A 22,028-nucleotide genomic window follows, 5' to 3' on the forward strand; every position below is an offset into this window, starting at 1 on the left:
GATAGATAGATAGATAGATAGATAGATAGATAGATAGATAGATAGATGGATGGATGGATGGATGGATGGATGGATGGATGGATGGATGGATGGATGGATGGATGGATGGATGGATGGATGGATAGATAGATAGATAGATAGATAGATAGATAGATAGATAGATAGATAGATAGATAGATAGATAGGTGGATGGGTGGATGAGTATAGATAGATAGATAGATAGATAGATAGATAGATAGATAGATAGATAGATAGATAGATAGATAGATAGATAGATAGATAGACGGACGGATGGATAGGTGGATGGATGGATGGATGGATGGATGAGTATAGATAGATAGATTGCTTCCTACAGCACTTCAACCTGTATTTTCTCCTGCACAGGTCTGACGCCCGACTGCACAAAGACGATGTGGACATCTGCTTCAGCAAGACGCTCAACTCCTGCAAGGTGCCACAGATCCGCTACGCCAGCGTGGAGAGACTGCTGGAAAGACTGACCGACCTGCGCTTTCTGTCCATCGACTTCCTCAACACTTTCCTCCACACATACCGCATCTTCACCACTGCCGCAGTAGTGATGGACAAACTGGCCGACATCTACAAGAAACCCTTCACGTCTATACCTGTCAGGTTAGAGCTCCTGCTCCTGCGTTCTCCTAAATGTTTTGACTGTCACACATTTATTTTTTCCTTCCTTGTTGTTAATTACCTTTTGTGTTTTTTTTAATTCAGTTATTTTTAATATTTAAAGGAAAAGTTATGCAAAACTCACTTTTAAAAGGGGTTTAAACACAGTTGTGTGGCCTCCAGTTAAGGTTAGGGTTAGGGCTAGGGTTAGGCCTGCCTTTTTCTGAGACACTTCATTTAACATTTTCAGTTTTTCACAAAGATAACATTAGTTCTGTTTTGAGTCTGCCACTATGCTGACACACATACATTTGTAGCTCCGCCCTCTTTAGAAATAAGCCCAATCTCATTTGAATTTAAAGCGACAGTCACAAAATAGCACAATTTTGCTCAAATCCTAAAAGGGTCAGTTTTATAGTCATATAGAACATTATTTGTGGGATATTTTGAGTTGAAACTTGTCATACACACTCTAGGGACTTCGGAGACTTACTTTACACCTTATTATAGTCCCTGGCTCATAATAGGCCCCTTTAAAAGAATCCAATGCATTGCTTTTCCTTGAAGTCCGGTTTGTTTGTTTTGGTTGTTAAATTTTATTCTGATCTTGAAAGGATATGATTTAAGACAGCACACCGATCGTTGTACAAAGACTTTCCACACTTCAGATCCATCTCTTCAGAATAGAGAAGCTCACAGTGTTCCCACAATCCCCTTGTTCTTTCCTGGTTGTCACTCGCAGGGTTCAGTATCATTCATCTGACCGTTTGTCCATCACCTCCATCTGTCCAGACTACAGCCTGAAGATCACGAGGCTTGCGCTGGACCAGTCCAAGTAACTCATCTCTCATCTCTGTGTGCTTTACATGTTTGTGGACCTTGTTTTCTCCTCATGTCCGTTTACCATAATATCACTCAAGTTTACTTTAGTGTCTTTTATTTTTTGGTGATAATTTTCCGCTCTCTTGCTGACCCTTGAGATAGACAGACAGACAGACAGACAGACAGACAGACAGACAGACAGACAGACAGACAGACAGACAGACAGATAGATAGATAGATAGATAGATAGATAGATAGATAGATAGATAGATAGATAGATAGATAGATAGATAGATAGATAGATAGATAGATAGATAGATAGATAGATAGATTGATTGATGGATATAGATGGATGGATATAGATGGTTGGTATAGATGAATAGATAGATGGATGGATGGATGAATAGATAGATGGATGGTTGGATGGATAGATGGATAGATTGACGGATATAGGTGATGCATATAGATGGATGGATAGATTGAAGAATAGATATAATGGATGGATGGATGGATAGAGTGATGGATGGATATAGATTAGAGAATGAAGATGAATAGATAGATAGATAGATAGATAGATAGATAGATAGATAGATAGATAGATAGATAGATAGATAGATAGATAGATAGATAGATAGATAGATAGATAGATAGATAGATAGATAGATAGATAAAGACGGATGGATGGATGGATATAGATGGGTGGATTTAGATGGTTGGATAGATAGATAGATAGATAGATAGATAGATAGATAGATAGATAGATAGATAGATAGATAGATAGATAGATAGATAGATAGATAGATAGATAGATAGATAGATAGATTGATGGATAGATGAATAAATATATGGATGGATTTAGATAGATTGATGGATAGATTAATATAGATGGATGGATGGATGGATGGATGGATGGATGGATGGATGGATGGATGGATAGATTGATAGATTAATGAATATAGATTAATTGATATAGATAGATGGAAGGATGAACAGATAGATGGATGGATATAGATAGATGGATGGATGGATTGATATAGATTAATTGATAAAGATAGATGGATGGGTGAATAGATAGATTGATGGATGGATGTATATAGACATATGGATGGATGGATGGACAGATGGATAGATAGATTGATGGATACAGATAGATGGATTTAGATGGATGGATAGATGGATATAGGTGATGCATATAGATGGATGGATAGATAGATGGATTGATGGATAAATAAACTGATGGATATAGATGATGCATATAGATAGATGGATAGATTGAAGAATAGATATCATGGATGGATGGATGAATAGACTGATGGATGGATATAGATTAGAGAATGAAGATGAATGGATGAATGGATGGATATTCACCACCAAAGCAACCCAGTGTGTTGAAATATAATTGGGTAAACTGGCAGTATGTTATAGAGACCAAATCAAAGACAGACATTCTGACATGTAATGCACATTATCTAGAAGAACTGACTTGTGCATGTTTTTCAGATAAACGAGTTTGTTCACTTAGATATCTGCAAACAAATCACAATGTTTTATGCTTTGGAAGATTCACAAACTTTCATGCAGCCCCTGTGTGTTTGTAAACAGAAGATGTGATGGTGAGATCTATTTTCCTCTTGTTTGTAATAACTCAGGTCCCTGGAGCTTTTCTTCGCCACCAACCAGGGCCCCTGGAGCGGAGAGCATCTCAACAACAAATCCCCCCGGCTGTCCCGCAAGTTCTCCTCACCTCCGCCCATCTCCATCACCTCGCGCACCTCCTCCCCCATCCACTCCCGCAAGCTGTCCCTCAGCTCTCCTGTCAGCTGTAAGGCTGGAGCTCTGGATCTCTCCACCTCCACCTTCTCTGCAGCCAGCAGTCCAACATCTCCATATAACCCCATCATCTGCTCTCCTCCGCCCACCTGCACCAAAGCCCCTCTGGACCTCAGCCGGGGCCCCAGCTCCCCGGAGCTCTGCCCCTCCACCCCGGAGGAAGGTGGAGAACTGCCCCGCATAGATGCTTTCTGTGGGAAACTGCGGCGGAGTATTCGGCGAGGTGAGGGTTTTGAGTATGCGTGTTAGTAAATACATAAACAAGAACTACGTGTCCTGTATTGTAAAATGTTTCCTTAGTTTCCTCTAACTGAAAAGCAGAAAGATGACAAATGCATTTAATGAATTGATGCTGAAACTATATATGTGACTCTCTGGACCATAGAGCCAGTTTTATGTTGCATGGATATGTTATTGCCGATAGTCAAAAATACATGGTATGGGTCAAAATTGTAGATTTCTTTTCATTCATTCATTCATTTTCCTTCGGCTTAGTCCCTTTATTCATTAGGGATCATCACAGCGGAATGAACCGCCAATTTATCTAGCATATGTTTTATGCTGGCAGATGCCCTTCCCACACACTATACCTCTTCTCTCCCGTCTCTCTCCTCTTCAAGGCCTTTCTCTCTCTCTCTCCCTCTCTCTCTCCTTTTTCTCTGTCTCTCTAACATGATGAATCCAGTCCGCGTTGCGCTGCCTCCTCCACCTGGTTAAATCTAGCTACTTATTTAACGTACCATAACATCTTCTTCTATACCCTCATTTTCCTGATCATGGGTCTGTTTGAAGAAGGTGTGTATGGAGAATCCCTCAATAAAGATGCCTCCTCTCCTCTTTCTCTCGTGTTTGCTAAATCCACTTGTTGTTCACTCATTTTTGATCTATGAAAAATACTAACATTACACTACAGTCCGCTCAGCTAAGTGCGGGGTTATTCCAAAACTGACGTTTTCGCGCTTGACCAATTACAGCATTCTCTTTAGTTAAAGAAAGAAAGGCAATTTAAATATAATAATAATATTAATATGTGATAGCGATTTTTTTGCTCAGAGGAAATACAGTTGTCTGAGCAATATAGTTTTTGCAGAGAGGAAGGCACCTTTAGGGCTAAACATTATTAAATACTCACGAAGCACATGTGACTTTATACCATATTTGCATTAAAAAATGTTTCCTTCCTGTTAAAAATAAATATATTTCCAATCTGATATGTAATGGGGAGAAAAAATCAACCCGGGCTCATTGTGGAAACGTAGCCCTGCGGACGTTTCTGCGGACAGCGATTTACGTCCTGGGAGGTACGTATTCGAGCGGTTTTTGTTTTCGCGGATCCGCGAGAGGCAGCTGTGCGCGCTTTTTCCCGTCTCGGGCGCCTCTCGGGAGCACGCGCCGTTTGCGCCCCCGCCGTTATCGCGCGAAAAGCCGCCGGATCGGCCGACTTGGCCGCCCTCCTCTTCCTCCTCCTCCTCCTTCCCTAAACCCGAGCGACGGTTCGCCATCCAGAAAAAAAAAATGTCCACGTTTTCGGATCCCGCCGCGTTCTCACCCTTATTTTTCGGATTCCGTTTTTCGTCTTACCTGATTTCCGGAACCTGCTGTTCCCCGGACTCGATCCCGGTCGTCGTCCCCGCGGCCGGCTCCTCCTCCGGGGCCTCCGCTCCGCCGACGCAACGCTGTGAGCTAAGCGGTCAAACTGGTTGCATCGGGAAAGCCCTTCACTCGGAGGTGAGCCGTCGGCCGGCGAGCGCGAAGAGGAGGGGTGGAGCAGCGCCACACCGCCCCGCAGCGTTCGCTCAAAAAAATCTAAACGCGTCCATACGTACCTCCGGCCATGTAAATCGCGGTCTCCAGAAACGTCCGCAGGGCTACGTTTCCAGAATGAGCTTGGGTTGGAAAAAATGTAACACGAGTTCAGCTGATGTTGGATTCGAACCGGGTTGATGATCAATCGCGACAAAAGATGCTGCTGTACGCTTTACGAGGTGCACCACTCAGGCTGTAATGCTGATACGCTCTTTACTCATGTTGTCTCTGTCAATCAGGCATCGATGGGCATAAACCGTGAACAGCTTATTACAACTAGATGCGCTATTTGCAATTAGCCTAAAAAGACACTCTGAAAATGTCTTTTTTTCTCCCCCCTCGCAGGGGCCCCTGGGCCTGTGCCCATAAGGCCCATTGGTTAATCCGGCCCTGCCCACAACAAAAGAACCTATATAAACATATTGGTTTTAATATAGGTTTTGACATAGGTCTTTGATATATGTGACATATATAAAATTGTCCGTTTTCCTATATTATATGTACATATATGTGCATGCAGAGCAGAGAAAACTATTTCTCCCTATTAAGGAGCTGACACTCCATATATCTTGTTTTGGCGTCCTAAAGGTGGGATCATGTGTTAATTGTTAATAACCCCCTGTAATTATGACTGGTTTTGTGGTTCAGGGTCACATATAAATGATAAAGTAGATTGAATTTTAAAAATGTTGTCATACAAAACACATAACTGAGCATTTATGATTTTCCTGACAGCTGTACTTGAGTCAGTATCACTGGACAAGTTCATTCCAGAGACACCCACATCCAGTGACTCTGGAGAAATGTCTCCAAGCCGTTCCCCATCCACCCCGAGACACCTTCGCTACCGACAGCCCGCAGGTACCATCTTTCTCAGCCTTGGTACACTCTCAGAAAAAATGGTACAATGTTGTACCAAAGAAGGTACAAAACCTTGTCACTGGGGCAGTACCTTTTTATGGAACAGAATTGTACCTTAAGACAAAGAAACACATTTGTACATGATTTAAAGAAGGAGTCGTCCAACACTTATGTACACTCTCAGAAATAAAGGTACAGGAGCTGTCACTGAGACAGTACCTTTTTAAAAGATACATATTAGTACCCAAATGTACCTAAAAAGTACCTCTGAAGTACCATTATAGACCCTTCAGGTACAAATATGTACCGTTTGAAAAGGTACCGCCCCGGTGACAGCTCCTGTACCTTTATTTCTGAGAGTGTACCTTTTTATGAGAACAATTATGTACCTTCATTTCAATTGTACCATAAAAGGTACAGAACAGTATCATAAGAGGTATTTTCTGTACCATATAAGGTACAACTTTAATAAAGGTACAAAACTGCCCCTCAAGGAACATTATTTGTACCACCTTGTACCTTTTTTTCTGAGAGTGTAGGGTCAGAATTTGCCATCAACAACATGAAAGCATGGATCCAGCCTGCCTTGTATCAATGGTTCAGGCAGGTGGTGGTGGTGTAATGATGTATCTCCCATTTTCTTGGCACACTTTGGGCCCATTAGTACCAATTGAGCATTGCATCATCGCCACAGCCTACCTGAGTATTATTGCTGACCATGTCTATCTCTTCATAAGCACAGTGTCTCCATCTTCTGATGGCTACTACCAGCAGTATAACGCACCATGTCATAATGTGTGAATCATCTCAGGCTGCTTTCTTGAACATGACAATGAGTTCACTGTACTCAAATGGCCTCCACAGTCACAATATCTCAATCCAATAGAGCACCTTTGGGATGTGGTGGAACGAGATATTCGCATCATGGATGTGCAGCCGACAAATCTGCAGTAACTGCGTGATGCTATCATATCAACATTGAGCAAAATCTCTGAGGAATATGTTTTCAGTATCTTGTTGAATCCATACCACAAAGGATTAAGGCAGTTCTGTAGGCAAAAGGAGGTCCAACCTGTTACTAATAAGGAGTACCTATTAAAGTGGCCGATGATGAGTGTATAGAATGCTGTACGAAAAAAGTTATTTGCTTATTACATGCTGACATATGCATGCACTGAACTTTTCACTGAAATTATTTTTAATTGTTATTCCAAGAAATATGAATGTGAGCTCTTTCTTTAGTCCCTTAACTGTGCTTTTCTGTGGTGGTGTCCTCATAGGTCAGTGTCCTGATAACTCCCGCTGTGCCGTGTCCCCCGCGTCCGCCTTCGCCATTGCCACCGCCGCAGCCGGACACAGCAGCCCGCAAGGTTAGAGGACACTGATGCGCTCCGACAGCTGAAACAGACCTCCCGTCGGCTCTGTGTAGTCACTTCCACCCTCACACAATTCTCCCACTGTCTCTCATTCAGGATTTACCAACCCAGAGAAATCCTACGACAAAGAGTTCCTCATCCGCAGGGCGGCCACCAACAGAGTGCTCAACGTCCTGCGCCACTGGGTTTCTAAACACTCGCAGGTTTGTTCATGGATTTTGCTTGAGTGTGAATGAGTGTGTATGGATGTTTTCCAGAGATGGGTTGCAGCAGGAAGGGCATCCGCTGCGTAAAACATGTGCTGGATAAGTTGGCGGTTCATTCCGCTGTGGCGACCCCAGATTAATAAAGGGACTAAGCCGAAAAGAAAATGAATGAATGAATGTACAACCCCAACTGAGAAAAAGTTGGGACAATATGAAAAACCCAAATAAAAAAAGAAAGTAGTGATTTTCAAATTTACTTTGACTTGTATTTCATTGCAGACAATACAACAAACATTATTTAATGTGTTCCTTGTGATTTTATTGTCCAATTTTGGTTTTGCAACACATTTCAAAAACAGTTGTAACAGTAAAGCATTTCCCACTTTGTAATGTTGCCGTTCCTTTTCACAACATTTAAAAGACGTTTAGGAACTGAAGACACCAAGTGATGAAGTGTTTCAGGTGTCATTTTGTCCCGTTCTTCCTGCAAACAAGTCTTAGGGTAGGCAACAGTACAGGGTGTTTATTGTCGCATTGTGTGCTTCACAATGTGCTGCACATTCTCTATTGGAGACAGGTCGGGGCTGCAGGCAGGCCAATCAAGTACCTGTATCCTCATCTACTGTAGCCAGGATTTTGTAATGTGCGCAGAATGTGGTTTAAAGTGTTGGTAGCATAATCTGAGGTGTAGGATAAAATGTCCAGATATTGGAAGTTATATTGGAAGATTTTTTCAGGCACTGCATAATTTTTTGCAAGATGCTAACGGTCTAATCCGATTTAATGATTTATGCTAAGCTAAGCTAAAAGTGCTGTCGCCAGGCCTGAAGATCAGCTGAATAGATTCAAAAATATAAAACTCAACTGGAGTTGCAAAAAGAGCCTATTTCAAGAATATTTTTATTCTACTACACTGTAAAAATATATATGTTAATTAACCGTATTTCATGATTCATATTTTTTCTCTGTTTATTTATGGTTATGAATTGCATTATGGGATGTTAATCTCTGGTTTGTCTACTTTTGATGTTGAAAATTCAACTGTGGGTTTTATCAAAATGACTATTGCTAAAGTTTTGGTGGTTTAAAACAATCTATTGTATAATAAATAATATGTAAAGTGTTAAGTCTGTAAAATAACACAAAAAGTACTGGCAGTTTATCACCAGGTTTTTGTAGTATAATATACAACACCAACCCTGATAATATCACATCAAACTATTAAAAGTGTCAATAAAAGTAACTTTTTAAAACTTTTTAACATCGAACACTTGTTGGAGGAAAGATCAAGGTCCCACAATGCTATTAAAAAGCATACATTAACAATAATAATAATAATAATAATAATAATAATAAACATGAATCACAAAATACGAAAAATTGTTAGTTTACTGGGGTGGCACGGTGGCTCAGGGGTTAGCGCTGTCGACTCACAGCAAGAAGGTTGCTGGTTCAAATCCTGGCTGGGTCAGTTGGCGTTTCTGTGTGGAGTTTGCATGTTTTCCCCGTGTTGGCGTGGGTTTCCTCCAGGTGCTCAGTTTTCCCCCACAGTCCAAACACATGCGCTATAGGGGAAATTAAAAAACTCAATTTTGCGTAGTGAATGAGTGTGTTTGGATGTTTCCCAGCACTGGCTTGCGGCTGGAAGGGCATCCACTGTGTAAAACATATGCTTGATAAGTTGGCGGTTCATTCTTGATTAATAAAGGACTAAGTCGAAAGTAAATGAATGAATGATTGTTAATTTAGTGATGTTTTGTACAGTATAGTCTCAAGGAGGTGACCTGAGGGAAATAAATTCGTAAATTTGACCGGTGCCTGTAGTGTCTGGCATTAAAGCTGGTTTGTTGTGTTTATGATTTGTTTTAGCTTGTGATCAGGATCAGGACAGACCTTTTTCCCACAGGTTCATTCATCTGCGGTGTCGTGGCTCACACCTCATGAGCATAGTGTTTGTCAGATCTGCTTTGGGCTTCAGTATGTTTTTGTGTGCAATAGTGACAGCTCTGAAATGTCAGCAGCCCCCCCCTACCACCCGAGGGCTCCTGAGATGCTAACTCATGTCAGAAACTGAGCCACATATCACTACACATGCAGTTAAAGTCACAATTGTTTACTCTCCTGTGAATTTTACTTCTTTTTCCAATATTTCCCAAACAGTGTTTAACAGTGTAAGGAAATTTTGTACAGTATTTCCTATTTTTTTTTTTTCTTCTGGAGAAGGTCTTATTTGTTTTATTTGGCTAGAATAAAAGCATTTTTTTATTTTTTAAAACCATTTTAAGGTCAATATTATTAGCCCCCTTAAGATATATTTTTCATTGTGGATATGTACCCTTGTCTACATTTGTGAAGAGTGCGAATTATGTAGCCAGAGGTACGTCTGGCTGCATTTCATCTTTAAAATGAACGGTATGGGGCGGTATGACGTAGCCGACGACTTCTGTTCATTTTAGCACTACCAGCTGACCGTTTACTATAATGTGGACGGCTTTTCCGATGATACCAGTTTGTCCAGTAGCGTACTTCGGCGGACTTGGTACATGGAGCAGAGTTGTATGCGATAATAGGATTCGAGCCAGGCAAAGACAGTTCCAGAAACCAGGTAAAACAAGAATAAATAAATAAACAACAGGCTGAATACGTGGTGGGATCATGTGGCAGTGACGGCTTTTCTTTTTCTAGATTGCTTTTAAAAACACTATTGGTTGGGGAAGTCGACAGCGAGCTGTATAGTTTATATAATGCGCCCTCTGGTGGATTAATGTGAGAAGAGGATGCTCGAGAGAAATTTGAGATCATCAAAAGCATACACAGTGGCCTCATGCGGATTTGCAAAAACTGCAAGCAGACAAACCTCTGGTTTTGTATTTCGCTGCCCCCAGAAATGTAGACATGGGTACGTGTCCGTAATGAGCCTAGTTAAGTCTTTAAATAGCCCTTTAAGCTGAATACTAGCATCTTGAAAAGTATCTAGTCAAATATTATGTGCTGTCATCATGGTAAATAAATCAGTTATTAGAAATGAGTTATTAAAACTATTATGTTTAGAAATGTGTTGAAATAATATTCTTTCCATTAAATAAAAATTGGTGTAAAAAATATACAGGAGTGCTAATAATTCTGACTTCAACTGCATATGAATAACCTTCTTCAACCAACCATCATTTACCCCCGTATTATTTTTGTAATTTTTTTTCATCATATTTTGTCCTCTTCTCCTTAATCCATCTTTTCCAAACTCCAAACATATACACCAATTCAAGATGTACAATTAAACCCATAACAATCACACAACAACACCTCACATAACTACATTTACAGTACATTTATTCTGGGTTCAGCTCTTGTTTTGTTTCGTCACGTCGAGTGTTAAACCTGCTTTATGTACAGTATGTTGTCTTTATTGAAAAGCAAATAATAATAATGAAGTACTCACTGAATGGTGAAGTGTTTGTGTTGGTCTCTGCAGGACTTTGAGATGAACGCAGAGCTGACGACTGCTGTGATGGCTCTGCTGGAGGAGGTGCTGAGAGATCCAGATCTTCTGCCGCAGGAGAGAAAAGCTGCAGTCAATATACTGAGGTCAGTCTGACTGCATTCATACGCTTCAGTTGCACAAGACAAACACCTTCAAACAATATAGATTATTACACTTTTCACATTTGCTTGTTTCTCAGTAGCTGAAGTCGTCATACAGTAGCTGTTAAACTTGGAGCGCAGTGAATGGGAGAGCTTTAGATTTTGGTGTGAACCAAGCATTTTATAATCCATACGCTGCAGGTAATAGCTAATAACTAAACAAATCCATGAATAAAAGTTTTAAAGCGATGTTAAGATTTTCTGTGCTGAAGTTAGTAAGAACTATAGAGAAAACTCTGTAGTGAGTCCGCATTTCTGAACACTTAAAGCTCTCATCTATCTAATTCAGAGGTGGCCAACCCTGTTCCTGGAGAGCCACCTCCCTGCAGATTTCAGTTGCAACCCATATCAAACACACCTGAACCAATTAATTAGGGCCTGAACACCATGTGATAATTACAGGCAGGTGTATTTGATATGGGTTGCAACTGAAATCTGCAGGGAGGTGGCTCTCCAGGAACATGGTTGGCCACCCCTGATCTAGTTGGTTATCTGAAAACAGTGGTGCAAGGACAGGAACTAAGAACCAACCTCTGATGTAGTGATTATTTAATTGTCATAACATTCCCTGGCAGTGGCAAATAGCTTTGGTTTTAGTCTTTAAGATTTAATGTAATTACATTAATGTCTAATTAGTAACACTTTGGGCCCTATCATACACCCGGCGCAGTGTGGCGTAAGGCGTGGCGCAGTAGTCTTTTGGTAGTTTCAGCTTGGCGCAAGAGTCGTTTTGAGGCGTTGCGCTTCGCTGTTTAAATAGCAAATGCATTTGTGCGTCCATAGGCGTTCTGGTCTAAAAAGGAAGGCGTTCTGAGGCGAACCGCTGGCGCGTTGCCATTTTGAGAAACTATAATAGATTTTTCATTAGACCAAAACTAACCCGGTCTAAACTCCAGCGCAGAGTTGCGCCTCGCTTACACACTGCTTAATACACACAAGAGAGCAATAGGCAAATATCTTTACATATGAAAAAATGTAAATATTAAGGATATATATAGGATATAATAAGAATAGATATAGAATATAAATATAAAGGATTAAAATATTACAAAACATATTATTTTCTAGCCGACATAAATATGAAAAATCACTGCTTTTATGTCTTCTTCATCTCGGGAGGCTTTTTCAGTTCATTCATAACAATTTGCTTTTGTATAATGTTATTATTATTAGCAGTATTATTTATTATATCCATATTTATATTTGTTTTATTAAAAACAAGCTTAGATTTGCCCACCTGTCAGGTTTTAGACCATATGGGGCACAGCATGTGTTTTAGGATATAACTCAGGTTTTTGAGCTCATTTTGTTATTATTGTTGATTTATTCGTTTGCTGGAAATTAGAACTGAATTTAGAAATAGTTTTGAAACGAATATTTGCGCTTAACAAACAAAATTAATTATTTATAGACTAATTGATGTCTGTGCGTAAAGGTTTCCCTATCCAAGAGCGAAAGTGAAAGTAGATCATTTTTCTCTCATTCTTACGCAGTAGATGTTCTGTTCTGTTAAAACACTGTTAACTGTTTGCTTGTGAAATGCTCATTTTTTCCACTTAGACTTACTTTGCGTCCTGTAAATAGTGAATGCGCTCTATGCACGACGCAGCTGGCTCTTAAAGGGAATGGGAGATGAGACTCTAATTGGTTTATTCTCAAAACACACCTATAACTCGTTAAGAAAATAAACTCAACCCTTTTAGACCATGCACCTTGGCGCAAAGCGGATTTTCCTGTCCTTAAATTAGCAAAAACACATTCTGACACGCCCTGAAAGCGTTTGCACCCTGCACTTTGCGCTCTGCGCATGGACCTTCAAAATAGAGCCCTTTACAATAAGGTTGCATTCGTTAGTTAGTGTATTTTAAACAAACAATGCACAACACATTTATTTACATCATTACATCAATATATTAATCATTTTTGTTAACGTTATGTGATGGAATAAAGTTGTTTGTGCTAACTCACAGTGCATTAGCTTTTAAAAGTAAGTATCCAATACACTTCAGTTGAATTTTGCAAGTAAGAACAAATCACAATTAAATCATAAGTTTGAAATTTTGCTCGTTGCCCAGCACCACAAAAAACTGAAGCTAGACTAAGCACAGTAAATCATGCATTTAATTGTGTTCTAGCTAGATTAATCAAAGAAAAAGCTTGTAATTAATTACGATTTTTCAAATTTACTCGTTGACCAGCACTACAAATAATTCAAATAAATAATAAATAAAAGTAGTGGCTGCATGTTGTTCATCATAGTTAAACTACTTCTTTATTAATGCTCATCTTTCCCCAGTGCGCTTTCTCAGGAAGAACAAGACGATTCACAATTGAAGATTGAGGATATCGTCCAAATGGTTAGTGTCACAGCAGCGCTCAAGCTAGATTTCTGTGTTTAGATCTACTTTTTCAGTGCTGTCAAGCGCTTAATCCTGATCAATCGCATCCAAAAGTTCATGTTTACAAATTATTTGTCCGTACTGTGTAAGTAACTGCTCTTGGGCTGCAGGGTGATATGGGTGGACGTTTCAGCAAGATATTAATCCAAAACACAGCCAAGAAAACTCTCAAATGCTTTCAGAGAAAGAAAATCAAGCTGTGGAATGGCCCAGCCAATCACCTGACTTGAATCCAATAGACAATACAAAATAAAGCTCAGATTTAATAGACATGATCCACAGAACCACAAGATTTTGACACTCTGCTGATGTCTGTGGAAAACTCACATAAGACAATTGCATCAATGTTATATATATATATGTGTACATATATATATATAAAACATTAATGCAATTGTCTTATGTGAGTTTTCCAGACTTCAGCAGAGTGTCAAAATCTTGTGGTTCTGTGGATCATGTCTATTAAATCTGAGCTTTATTTTGTATTGTCTATTGGATTGTCTATATATACATATATACATATATACATATATATATATATATATATATATATATATATATATATATATATATATATATATATATATATATATATATATATATATAATACAAATTATATATAAATGTAAATATATTAATTGTAATATATTTTTGTATTTTACGTACAGTATGTGTGTGTACTTAAACATATATTCATAAATATTCACAGTACACATGTATATATTATGTAAATACACACTTTTACCTTGGATGTGATTAATCGTGATTAATAGTTTGAAAGCACTACTTTATTTTGTGTTCTCTAGGTGGACTGTCCGAGGGCCGAATGCTTTGAGTCACTATCTGCAATGGAGCTAGCAGAACAAATCACCCTGCTGGACCATATTGTGTTCCGGAATATTCCCTATGAGTGAGTGCATACAAACTAGAGCTGAACAATATGTCGTTTGAGCATCGATATCGCATTGGGTGTATCCGCAGTAGTCACATTATATGATTCATTACTAAGTAAATAATAAAGCTATTGTTAAATGTTATACACTTTTTATTATTCATACATTGTTGACCATGTTATTTTACATTTGGTTGTTTAATTGCTGTACTTGAATACTGTTTTATTTATTTATTATAATTTATGCGGTGACTGACACTTTTCTTTGAAATATAGCCGCTTATGTCCATGTCTAACCTGAGTCTTGCACAGTAATTTTGAGAAAGCCATTTATTTTGGAGGCGATTAACTTATCAGTGGAGACATTTTAATAATCTGTGGATATTGGTGGGGACACGTCCCCTTCCATCCATGCTAATTCTACACCATTGAGTTTAATATGTGTTAATTAGAATAAAAACCTTACCATTTCACTAAAGTGCACTATTCTGTGTTTCTGAATGGCTGTATTTACATTTCTGTCGTGCTTCGTCTAGTGCAAACAGCACAATTGCGTGTTGTTAGGACACGGGGTTACAATGTAATCTGCTCACCTAATTTTACATTTGTAATATTTCTATTATTAATCGCTTCATGTGGAACTCTGAATCTGCGTCCCATTTTAGTGCTGCTACTTTCCGCCAGAGGTCAAATTTCAGGTCACAGGCACATGCTTAAAGAGCCTCCATAACTGAATGAATGAATTACGCTGATTTCCACAAAGGCAACTCGAGGTGCTAAAATATAATTGGCTAAACTGGCATTGGGCGGGTTAAAGGGACCAAAACAAAGACAGATGTTCCGGCACGACACATGTTCAAAGCAGAATTTTTGACTTCAGCAATGTGTTTCAGATAAACAAGAATGTTCACTTAGAATGTTTCTGAAATATCTGCAAACATATTATGGGGTTTTTATGCTTTAGAAGAGTCAAAAACTGACATACAGCACCTTTACTCATCCCAGTCAATCTAAATGAATAAAAACTTTCCAAATAGAGCTATTCAAATCATCTGGTGACATTATATTCATATTGAAATTTATTTATACAACAGTTATGTCTGATTCTTGAATCTGGTTGGCTAAAAGCCGTGTGATATTTTGCCAGTAACATCACACAAAGGCCTCTTCACCTCTGTGTATTACTCCGCCCACATACAGCAAGCAATAAGCAGCCTACAGTTTGACAAATATTACTGTTGTTAGACAACTAAATGTACTTTAGAGGCTTTTCTAGTCGAGAATGTAGTTGTTTAGATTGTAACTATACAGTTTATTTGTAAGAATAGTGCCTATTTTAAAATATTTACAATTTCTAAGAGCTCGTCGGCGGCGGTTGACGTTGTCTATTCACAAGATGACGCCAGAACTCCATAATAAGCCCTTGCTCAGTGTGTTCTCTTGAGCGCAAATTAAAAAGGTGAAAAACGGAAGCCTCGTGGTTTTTAAGGTGAACCGGATAGAGTCAATAAGAAGCTGCGAATAAGAAGCTGGATTCAGCCTTGTCCCTCCTTATCGCAAACACAACAGCAGTCTGGAGAGAAGGCTCTGTAGACGGATGGCATTTCATATCACGTTCAGCCTTATCACAGTCGAAGCAGCGCAATATGGCTGTATATCAGCACTGGTGGGATGCTACTTGTGTGATGTTGCTCATATATATATATATATATATATATATATATATATATATATATATATATATATATATATATATATATATTAAAAAGCTGAAAAACGGAAGCCTCGTGGTTTTTAAGGTGAACCGGATAGAGTCAATAAGAAGCTGCAAATAAGAAGCTGGATTCAGCCTTGTCCCTCCTTATCGCAAACACAACAGCAGTCTGGTGAGAAGGCTATATATATATATATATATATATATATATATATATATATATATATATATATATATATATATATATATATATATATAGTGGCAAAACAATATATCGCAATGTCAGATTTTTCCAATATTGTGCAGTCCTAATACAAACAGAGCAAACATCAACACTTGGATCCACACAAATTGTTGTTTGTTTTATATTATGCATTATATTTGATAATGATGTTTGACTTTGCAGGGAGTTTCTTGGTCAAGGCTGGATGAAGATGGACAAAAATGAAAGAACTCCATACATTATGAAGACCAGTCAGCACTTCAATGATGTGAGCACTAATTTAAAAAACTATATATACACCACTACAAAACTTCAACAAAACTTTATATTTATTACAGCGTGTTTCTCTTCATTTTTCCTGTTTATCAAATTTAATTTTATTATTTTATTTAATATTTCTTAGCAACATATAAATTTGGGTGTACTCGTTTTTTTGTTTTGTTTTTTGTTTTTTTACTGTGATCGTGTTATTTTGTGAGATTAGTTCCATTTTTGGCTTTGGTACTCACTAATCTAATATGCACAAATATAATACTATAAAGCATCTTATAGAAAAACTATGAATTTAAAAGAAATATCTATAAGGGGTGTAATCCCAGCAGGCACACAACGTCATAAAACTTTAATATTAGGTAAGATTTAGGGTGTGATGTCAGGTGACCAAAATTCAATGTCCAATCAGCGTCTAAGGAAAACGTTATTTTGACGTTTATTAATGACAAGAAATTATGTTTACAGTTGATTTTAGGTTGTGTTGCAAAGTGACCAAAATCTAACGTTGAATCAACATCTTAAACCAACGTCATATTGGTGTCAAATACTGACATTTATTTATCAAGTATAGCCACCAAAATTCAACGTCTAAAAGACGTTAAAGTGGTTATAACCACACAACGTCAAGCTGTAACATCATTAGATGTTGATATTTGGTTGATTTCAGGTTATGTTGGAAAGTGACCAAAATCCAACGTTGAGCCAACATCTTAAACCAACGTCATATTAACATCAAATACATTTATTTGTCAGGTATGGCAACTACAGTCCAACATCTGATAGACATCATAGTGGTAATGTCCACACAACGCCAAGCTGTGACATCATTAGACGTTGATATTGGGTTATTTTTAGATAGGACGTTAGTCATTGACGTTAACCCGCTTTACATTTCCAAACAGAATGCAACATCCCGACTCCAATCTGACGTCATGTTGACATCCTGTGCCTTCTGGGTTAATTTATGAAGAGCACTGTAATCAGCACACTGATTTAAAAACAAAAAATCTCTTTTCGAGAAGAAAACCATAGTTTTAATATACTAATTTAAGATTGAGAAAGACTATGCATATTAATCACAATGAAAATACCTTATTAATCCCAGTGGGAAATTGCGTTTGTTACAGGTGATACTCAGAAATAGATAAGAAATATAGAATTAAAGATAAAGGTGAAAATAAAAAGAAAATGTATCAAATGAAATCAAGGAAAAGATCCAATATAGACAAGCTTTACAATATACAGTTGAAGTCGGAATTATTACCCCCCCCCCCCCCCCCCATATATATTTTTTCCTCAATTTCCGACTTTCTTTCAGCACATTTCTAATCATAATAGTTTTAATAACTCATTTCTAATAACTGATTCATTCTATCTTTGCCATGATGACAGTTAATAATATTTGATTAGATATTTTTCAAGACACTTCTATACAGCTTAAAGTGACATTTAAAGGCTTAACTAGGTTAAATAGGTTAAAGTTAGGGTAATTAGGCAAGTTATTGTATAACAGTGGTTAGTTCTGTAGACTATGAAAATAAATATTTCTTAAGAGGGCTAATAATATTGAACAAATTAAAAGCTTTTATTCTAGCAGAAATAAAATAATACTCTCTCCAGAAGAAAACAAATATTAGAAATAGATTTGAAAAATTCCTAGCTCTGTTAAACATTTGGGAAATAAACGAAAAAAAATCACAGGAGGGCGAATCATTTTGACGTTAACACTACATGTAATATGCATAATGGCTTCATGTGATTTTCTTGAAGCAGTGTAACTGGGTTGTCTCCACAGATGAGTAATCTGGTAGCTTCTGAGATTATGGCTCATGCAGATGTGAGCTCCAGGGCTGGATCCATTGACAAGTGGCTGGCAGTGGCTGATATCTGCCGCTGTCTCAACAACTACAACGGAGTCTTGGAAATCACATCTGCACTGAACCGCAGCGCCATCTACAGGCTGAAGAAGACATGGGCCAAGGTTTGCAAACAGGTAGGTCTGAAATAAAATAAAAGACTGTGTTTTATTTATTTTTTAAGGGGCTGTTTTGGTCATTTTAATCATCCATGGATTTTTTTTTAATCAGACCAAGGCATTAATGGATAGGCTGCAGAAGATCGTGTCGTCTGAAGGGAGGTTTAAGAACCTGAGGGAAACTCTGAAGAAGTAAGTTCACGTTTGTTACTGCCTTTTTGGTCTTGTTTTACAGTATAATGATCAAACCATTGCTTTATTTATCTGAGAAACAAAAGGTATTAAGAATTACAAAACAAATGTAAAAACGAATCAAAATGCTAAAACGTAGCATGCTAACGTTTCCCTGGCTTTCATTGACTACAGCTGACCTTCCATGACAGCTAATAAACGTAATAACAGGTTTTATTGGGCTTATATATTAATTATATAATATTAAAATAATATTAAACACAATATTTAAATGTTTTTAGCTTGAATTCAATTTTGTAGGACTTTAATAGCCAGTTAGCAACTATGAGAACAGCAATGATAATTTACCTCAGAATAAAAAATAAAAAAACTGAAGTATTTTCTGTTTGAAAGGCTGTGAAGTGCTCTTTCTCCCATGTTTGATAGCTCAAAATAAGTTTTACAAACATTATATTTAGCTTTTCTGTCATCTGTTCTTTTTTAAGTTGTCATTTTGAAGCCAAAGCTATTAAAATGTACATAATCCTGGCATGTTTGTCTTAGTTAACACAGAGTATATACAGGAATCAGAGAGTGAAATTCAATACCTTTTAAGACCTTTTTTAAGACTCTTTCCATACATTTTAAGACCTTATAACTACTTTTTAACCGGAAACATTGGAGATTTTAGCTTACAGTATATTTACTAAATATTAATGGAAGAAGTTCATCCAAACTAAAACATTATTCATATCCTGGCTGAAAAATCCAGCTTAAACCAGCCTAGGCTGGTTGGCTAGTTTTAGCTGGTTGACCAGCCTGGTTTTAGAGGGGTTTTGGCCATTTACAGGCTGGTTTCCAGCTATTTCCAGCCTGGTCTTAGCTGGTCAGGCTGGAAAGTGACCAGCTAAAACCATCTAAAATCAGCTTGTCCATTCTGGTTTAAGCTAGACACAGCTGGTTATGGCTGGGCTTCTGGGAAATGGCTAGAAACCAGCCTGGAAGTGACTAAAACCCCTCTAAAACCAGCCTGGTTGACCAGCTAAAACCAGCCAACCATCCTAGGCTGGTTTAAGCTGGATTTTTCAGCAGGGCTTAAAAATCTATTAAATCTATCTAATTCAGCAGGTTGGCGCCTATAGAACTGCAAAAATAATGGTGTTGCCTTGGTTACTGCAGTAAACAAAGCAGCATTATGTCAAATCTAGTAGGATATCATTGATTTCATAAACACAGCATCCTGATATTCGCAGATTTAATTCAGGCAAACTTTAGCATACAACCATGCATTGCATAATCAAAAATGATATAACATTTAATATCTTGCAAAATAGCATTTAAGACTTTTTAATACTTTTTAAGGGCCTTATATTTTTCTACATTGATTTATCAACTTTTAATTTTTTTTTAAGACCCCTGTAACAGGTACATTCTGGTGACAGCATTTGATTTTAGTCACTGACAGTTGATGAACACGAATAGAATAAAACAAAGCTGAAATTTGTTTTAAAAACAACACGACATCTCGGGCTTGACTATATATATTCATAAGTAGAAACTTGAATTTAAATTGACAAACAAAAATCCCTGATACTCCTTTAGATGGACAAATATATAAAAATTTCATGATATCCCACAAATTCCTTGAGGTGTGGCAAACCTCACATGAAGTGTGATAATAAAATAAGCAGAAATCAAGATTATTTTCTTGCTTTGATAAAAGATTTAGGCTTAACTATAAATTTGTATATACTTTTCTTAATATTTCATGATCAATTTAAGAATATTTAGATAATTGTACTATTTTTATTTACAGAATAATATACACACTATGTGATTTTACACTTGCTACTGTATTTAATCCACAGCTGTAACCCACCGTGTGTGCCCTATCTGGGCATGTACCTGACAGATTTGGCATTTATCGAGGAAGGAACACCCAATTTCACGGAGGAGGGTCTCGTCAACTTCTCTAAAATGAGGATGGTAAGTGCTGGCCTGCTCAAAGTTACTGTAGGACTTCACATGTCAGAATTGTTGAAAGACATCAATAAAGATCGGTCTTTAATTATCCTATTCTATGTTTTTCGCAGATTTCACACATAATACGAGAGATTCGACAGTTTCAGCAGGCGCCCTATAGGATTGAACTGCAACCTAAGGTACAGTGTTAATGTATAGTGTCCTCATGTACACTTTTAACCCTGAAAAACCTGACCTGTATGATAGTAGAAAAGAATATTTTGAAAATTTGGAACATTTAATCAACCATTTGGCAAAAAAAAAAAAGTTTGCATACAGTTGAGTTCAGAATTATTAGCTCCCGTTTATTTTTCCCTGATTTCTGTTTAACGGAGAGCAGATTTTTTCAACACATTTCTAATCAGAATAGTTTAAATATCTCATTTCTAATTGATTTATTTTACCTTTGCCATGATGACAGTAAATAACATTTGACTATACATTTTTCAAGACACTTCTACAGGGTCTCTGCAGATATCATAATGTCAAATTTAAGACCTTTTTAAGACCATTAAGTATTAAATTTAAGACCTATATCGCAATATCAAAAACACGCGAGAGAAAATGTAAAAGCACAAAATTAGGGGTAAAATAAAGTTATTTAAATTTCGCTCTTTCGCATTACAACGCTCCCGACTTATAAAACTGCGCTTGCGACATGTGTCAGTGAAATAACAGCATACTCTGCCAGCCGAAATCATGTCGCGCGCACTTAAAGCGAACTTCCGCAAACACATCGATGACGTCACATTCGCCGCGCGCACTGAGTTTAATATCAGAAAGCTGATTGGCTATTGCAAGTTGACTTTTTTGTAGTTGTAATTCCGCAAATTACAATTGGACTTGTGAAATATAGAACTACAACACCCCAAAAATCTAGCAACAACAACAAAAAGAATTTAAATAAGCATTAGATGTAGCGTTACATGGACATCGCAAAAATAAGACCTGTGCAAAAATATTTAAGACCTAGAACAGCAAATTTAAGACTTTTTAAAGCCATAAATTTCGATTTTTTAATTTAAGACTTTTTAATACTTTTTAAGACCCCGCGGGGACCCTGTTCTATACAGCTTAAAGTTACATTTAAAGGCTTAACTAGGTTAGTTGGGTTAACTAAGCAGGTTAGGGTAATTAGGCAAGTTATTGTATGACAGTGGTTTGTTCTGTAGACAACAAAAAAAAA

The 22,028-nt window shown here is 37.6% G+C and overlaps 2 protein-coding genes across 4 annotated transcripts in view; both read left to right on the forward strand.

Annotated features, from left to right (window-relative positions):
- The window catches only part of zfyve16 (zinc finger, FYVE domain containing 16), a 270,886-nt gene that overhangs the window by 112,126 nt on the left and 136,732 nt on the right, over positions 1–22,028 (forward strand). The window lies entirely within an intron of this gene.
- Positions 1–22,028, forward strand: part of rasgrf2a (Ras protein-specific guanine nucleotide-releasing factor 2a) — a 61,241-nt gene that overhangs the window by 35,849 nt on the left and 3,364 nt on the right. For 2 of the 3 annotated variants that reach the window (XR_015500684.1, XM_087269958.1), the window contains exons 14-27: positions 385–633; positions 1,373–1,465; positions 3,102–3,505; positions 5,824–5,949; positions 7,230–7,319; positions 7,422–7,528; positions 11,004–11,116; positions 13,470–13,530; positions 14,379–14,482; positions 16,585–16,669; positions 18,470–18,667; positions 18,762–18,841; positions 20,689–20,806; positions 20,914–20,982. Coding sequence is in view for 2 of the 3 variants with exons in the window: in XM_087269958.1 (XP_087126084.1) it covers positions 385–633; positions 1,373–1,465; positions 3,102–3,505; positions 5,824–5,949; positions 7,230–7,319; positions 7,422–7,528; positions 11,004–11,116; positions 13,470–13,530; positions 14,379–14,482; positions 16,585–16,669; positions 18,470–18,667; positions 18,762–18,841; positions 20,689–20,806; positions 20,914–20,982 (1,897 nt within the window). In the remaining variant the exon portion in view is untranslated. The remainder of the gene's footprint in view (positions 1–384; positions 634–1,372; positions 1,466–3,101; positions 3,506–5,823; positions 5,950–7,229; positions 7,320–7,421; positions 7,529–11,003; positions 11,117–13,469; positions 13,531–14,378; positions 14,483–16,584; positions 16,670–18,469; positions 18,668–18,761; positions 18,842–20,688; positions 20,807–20,913; positions 20,983–22,028) is intronic. The other variant, XM_087269959.1, reaches the window with a different exon arrangement.

The sequence above is a fragment of the Danio rerio genome, chromosome 10 (genome assembly GCF_052040795.2).
Source record: "Danio rerio strain M-AB ecotype USA chromosome 10, GRCz13ab, whole genome shotgun sequence".
Classification (NCBI taxonomy): domain Eukaryota; kingdom Metazoa; phylum Chordata; class Actinopteri; order Cypriniformes; family Danionidae; genus Danio; species Danio rerio.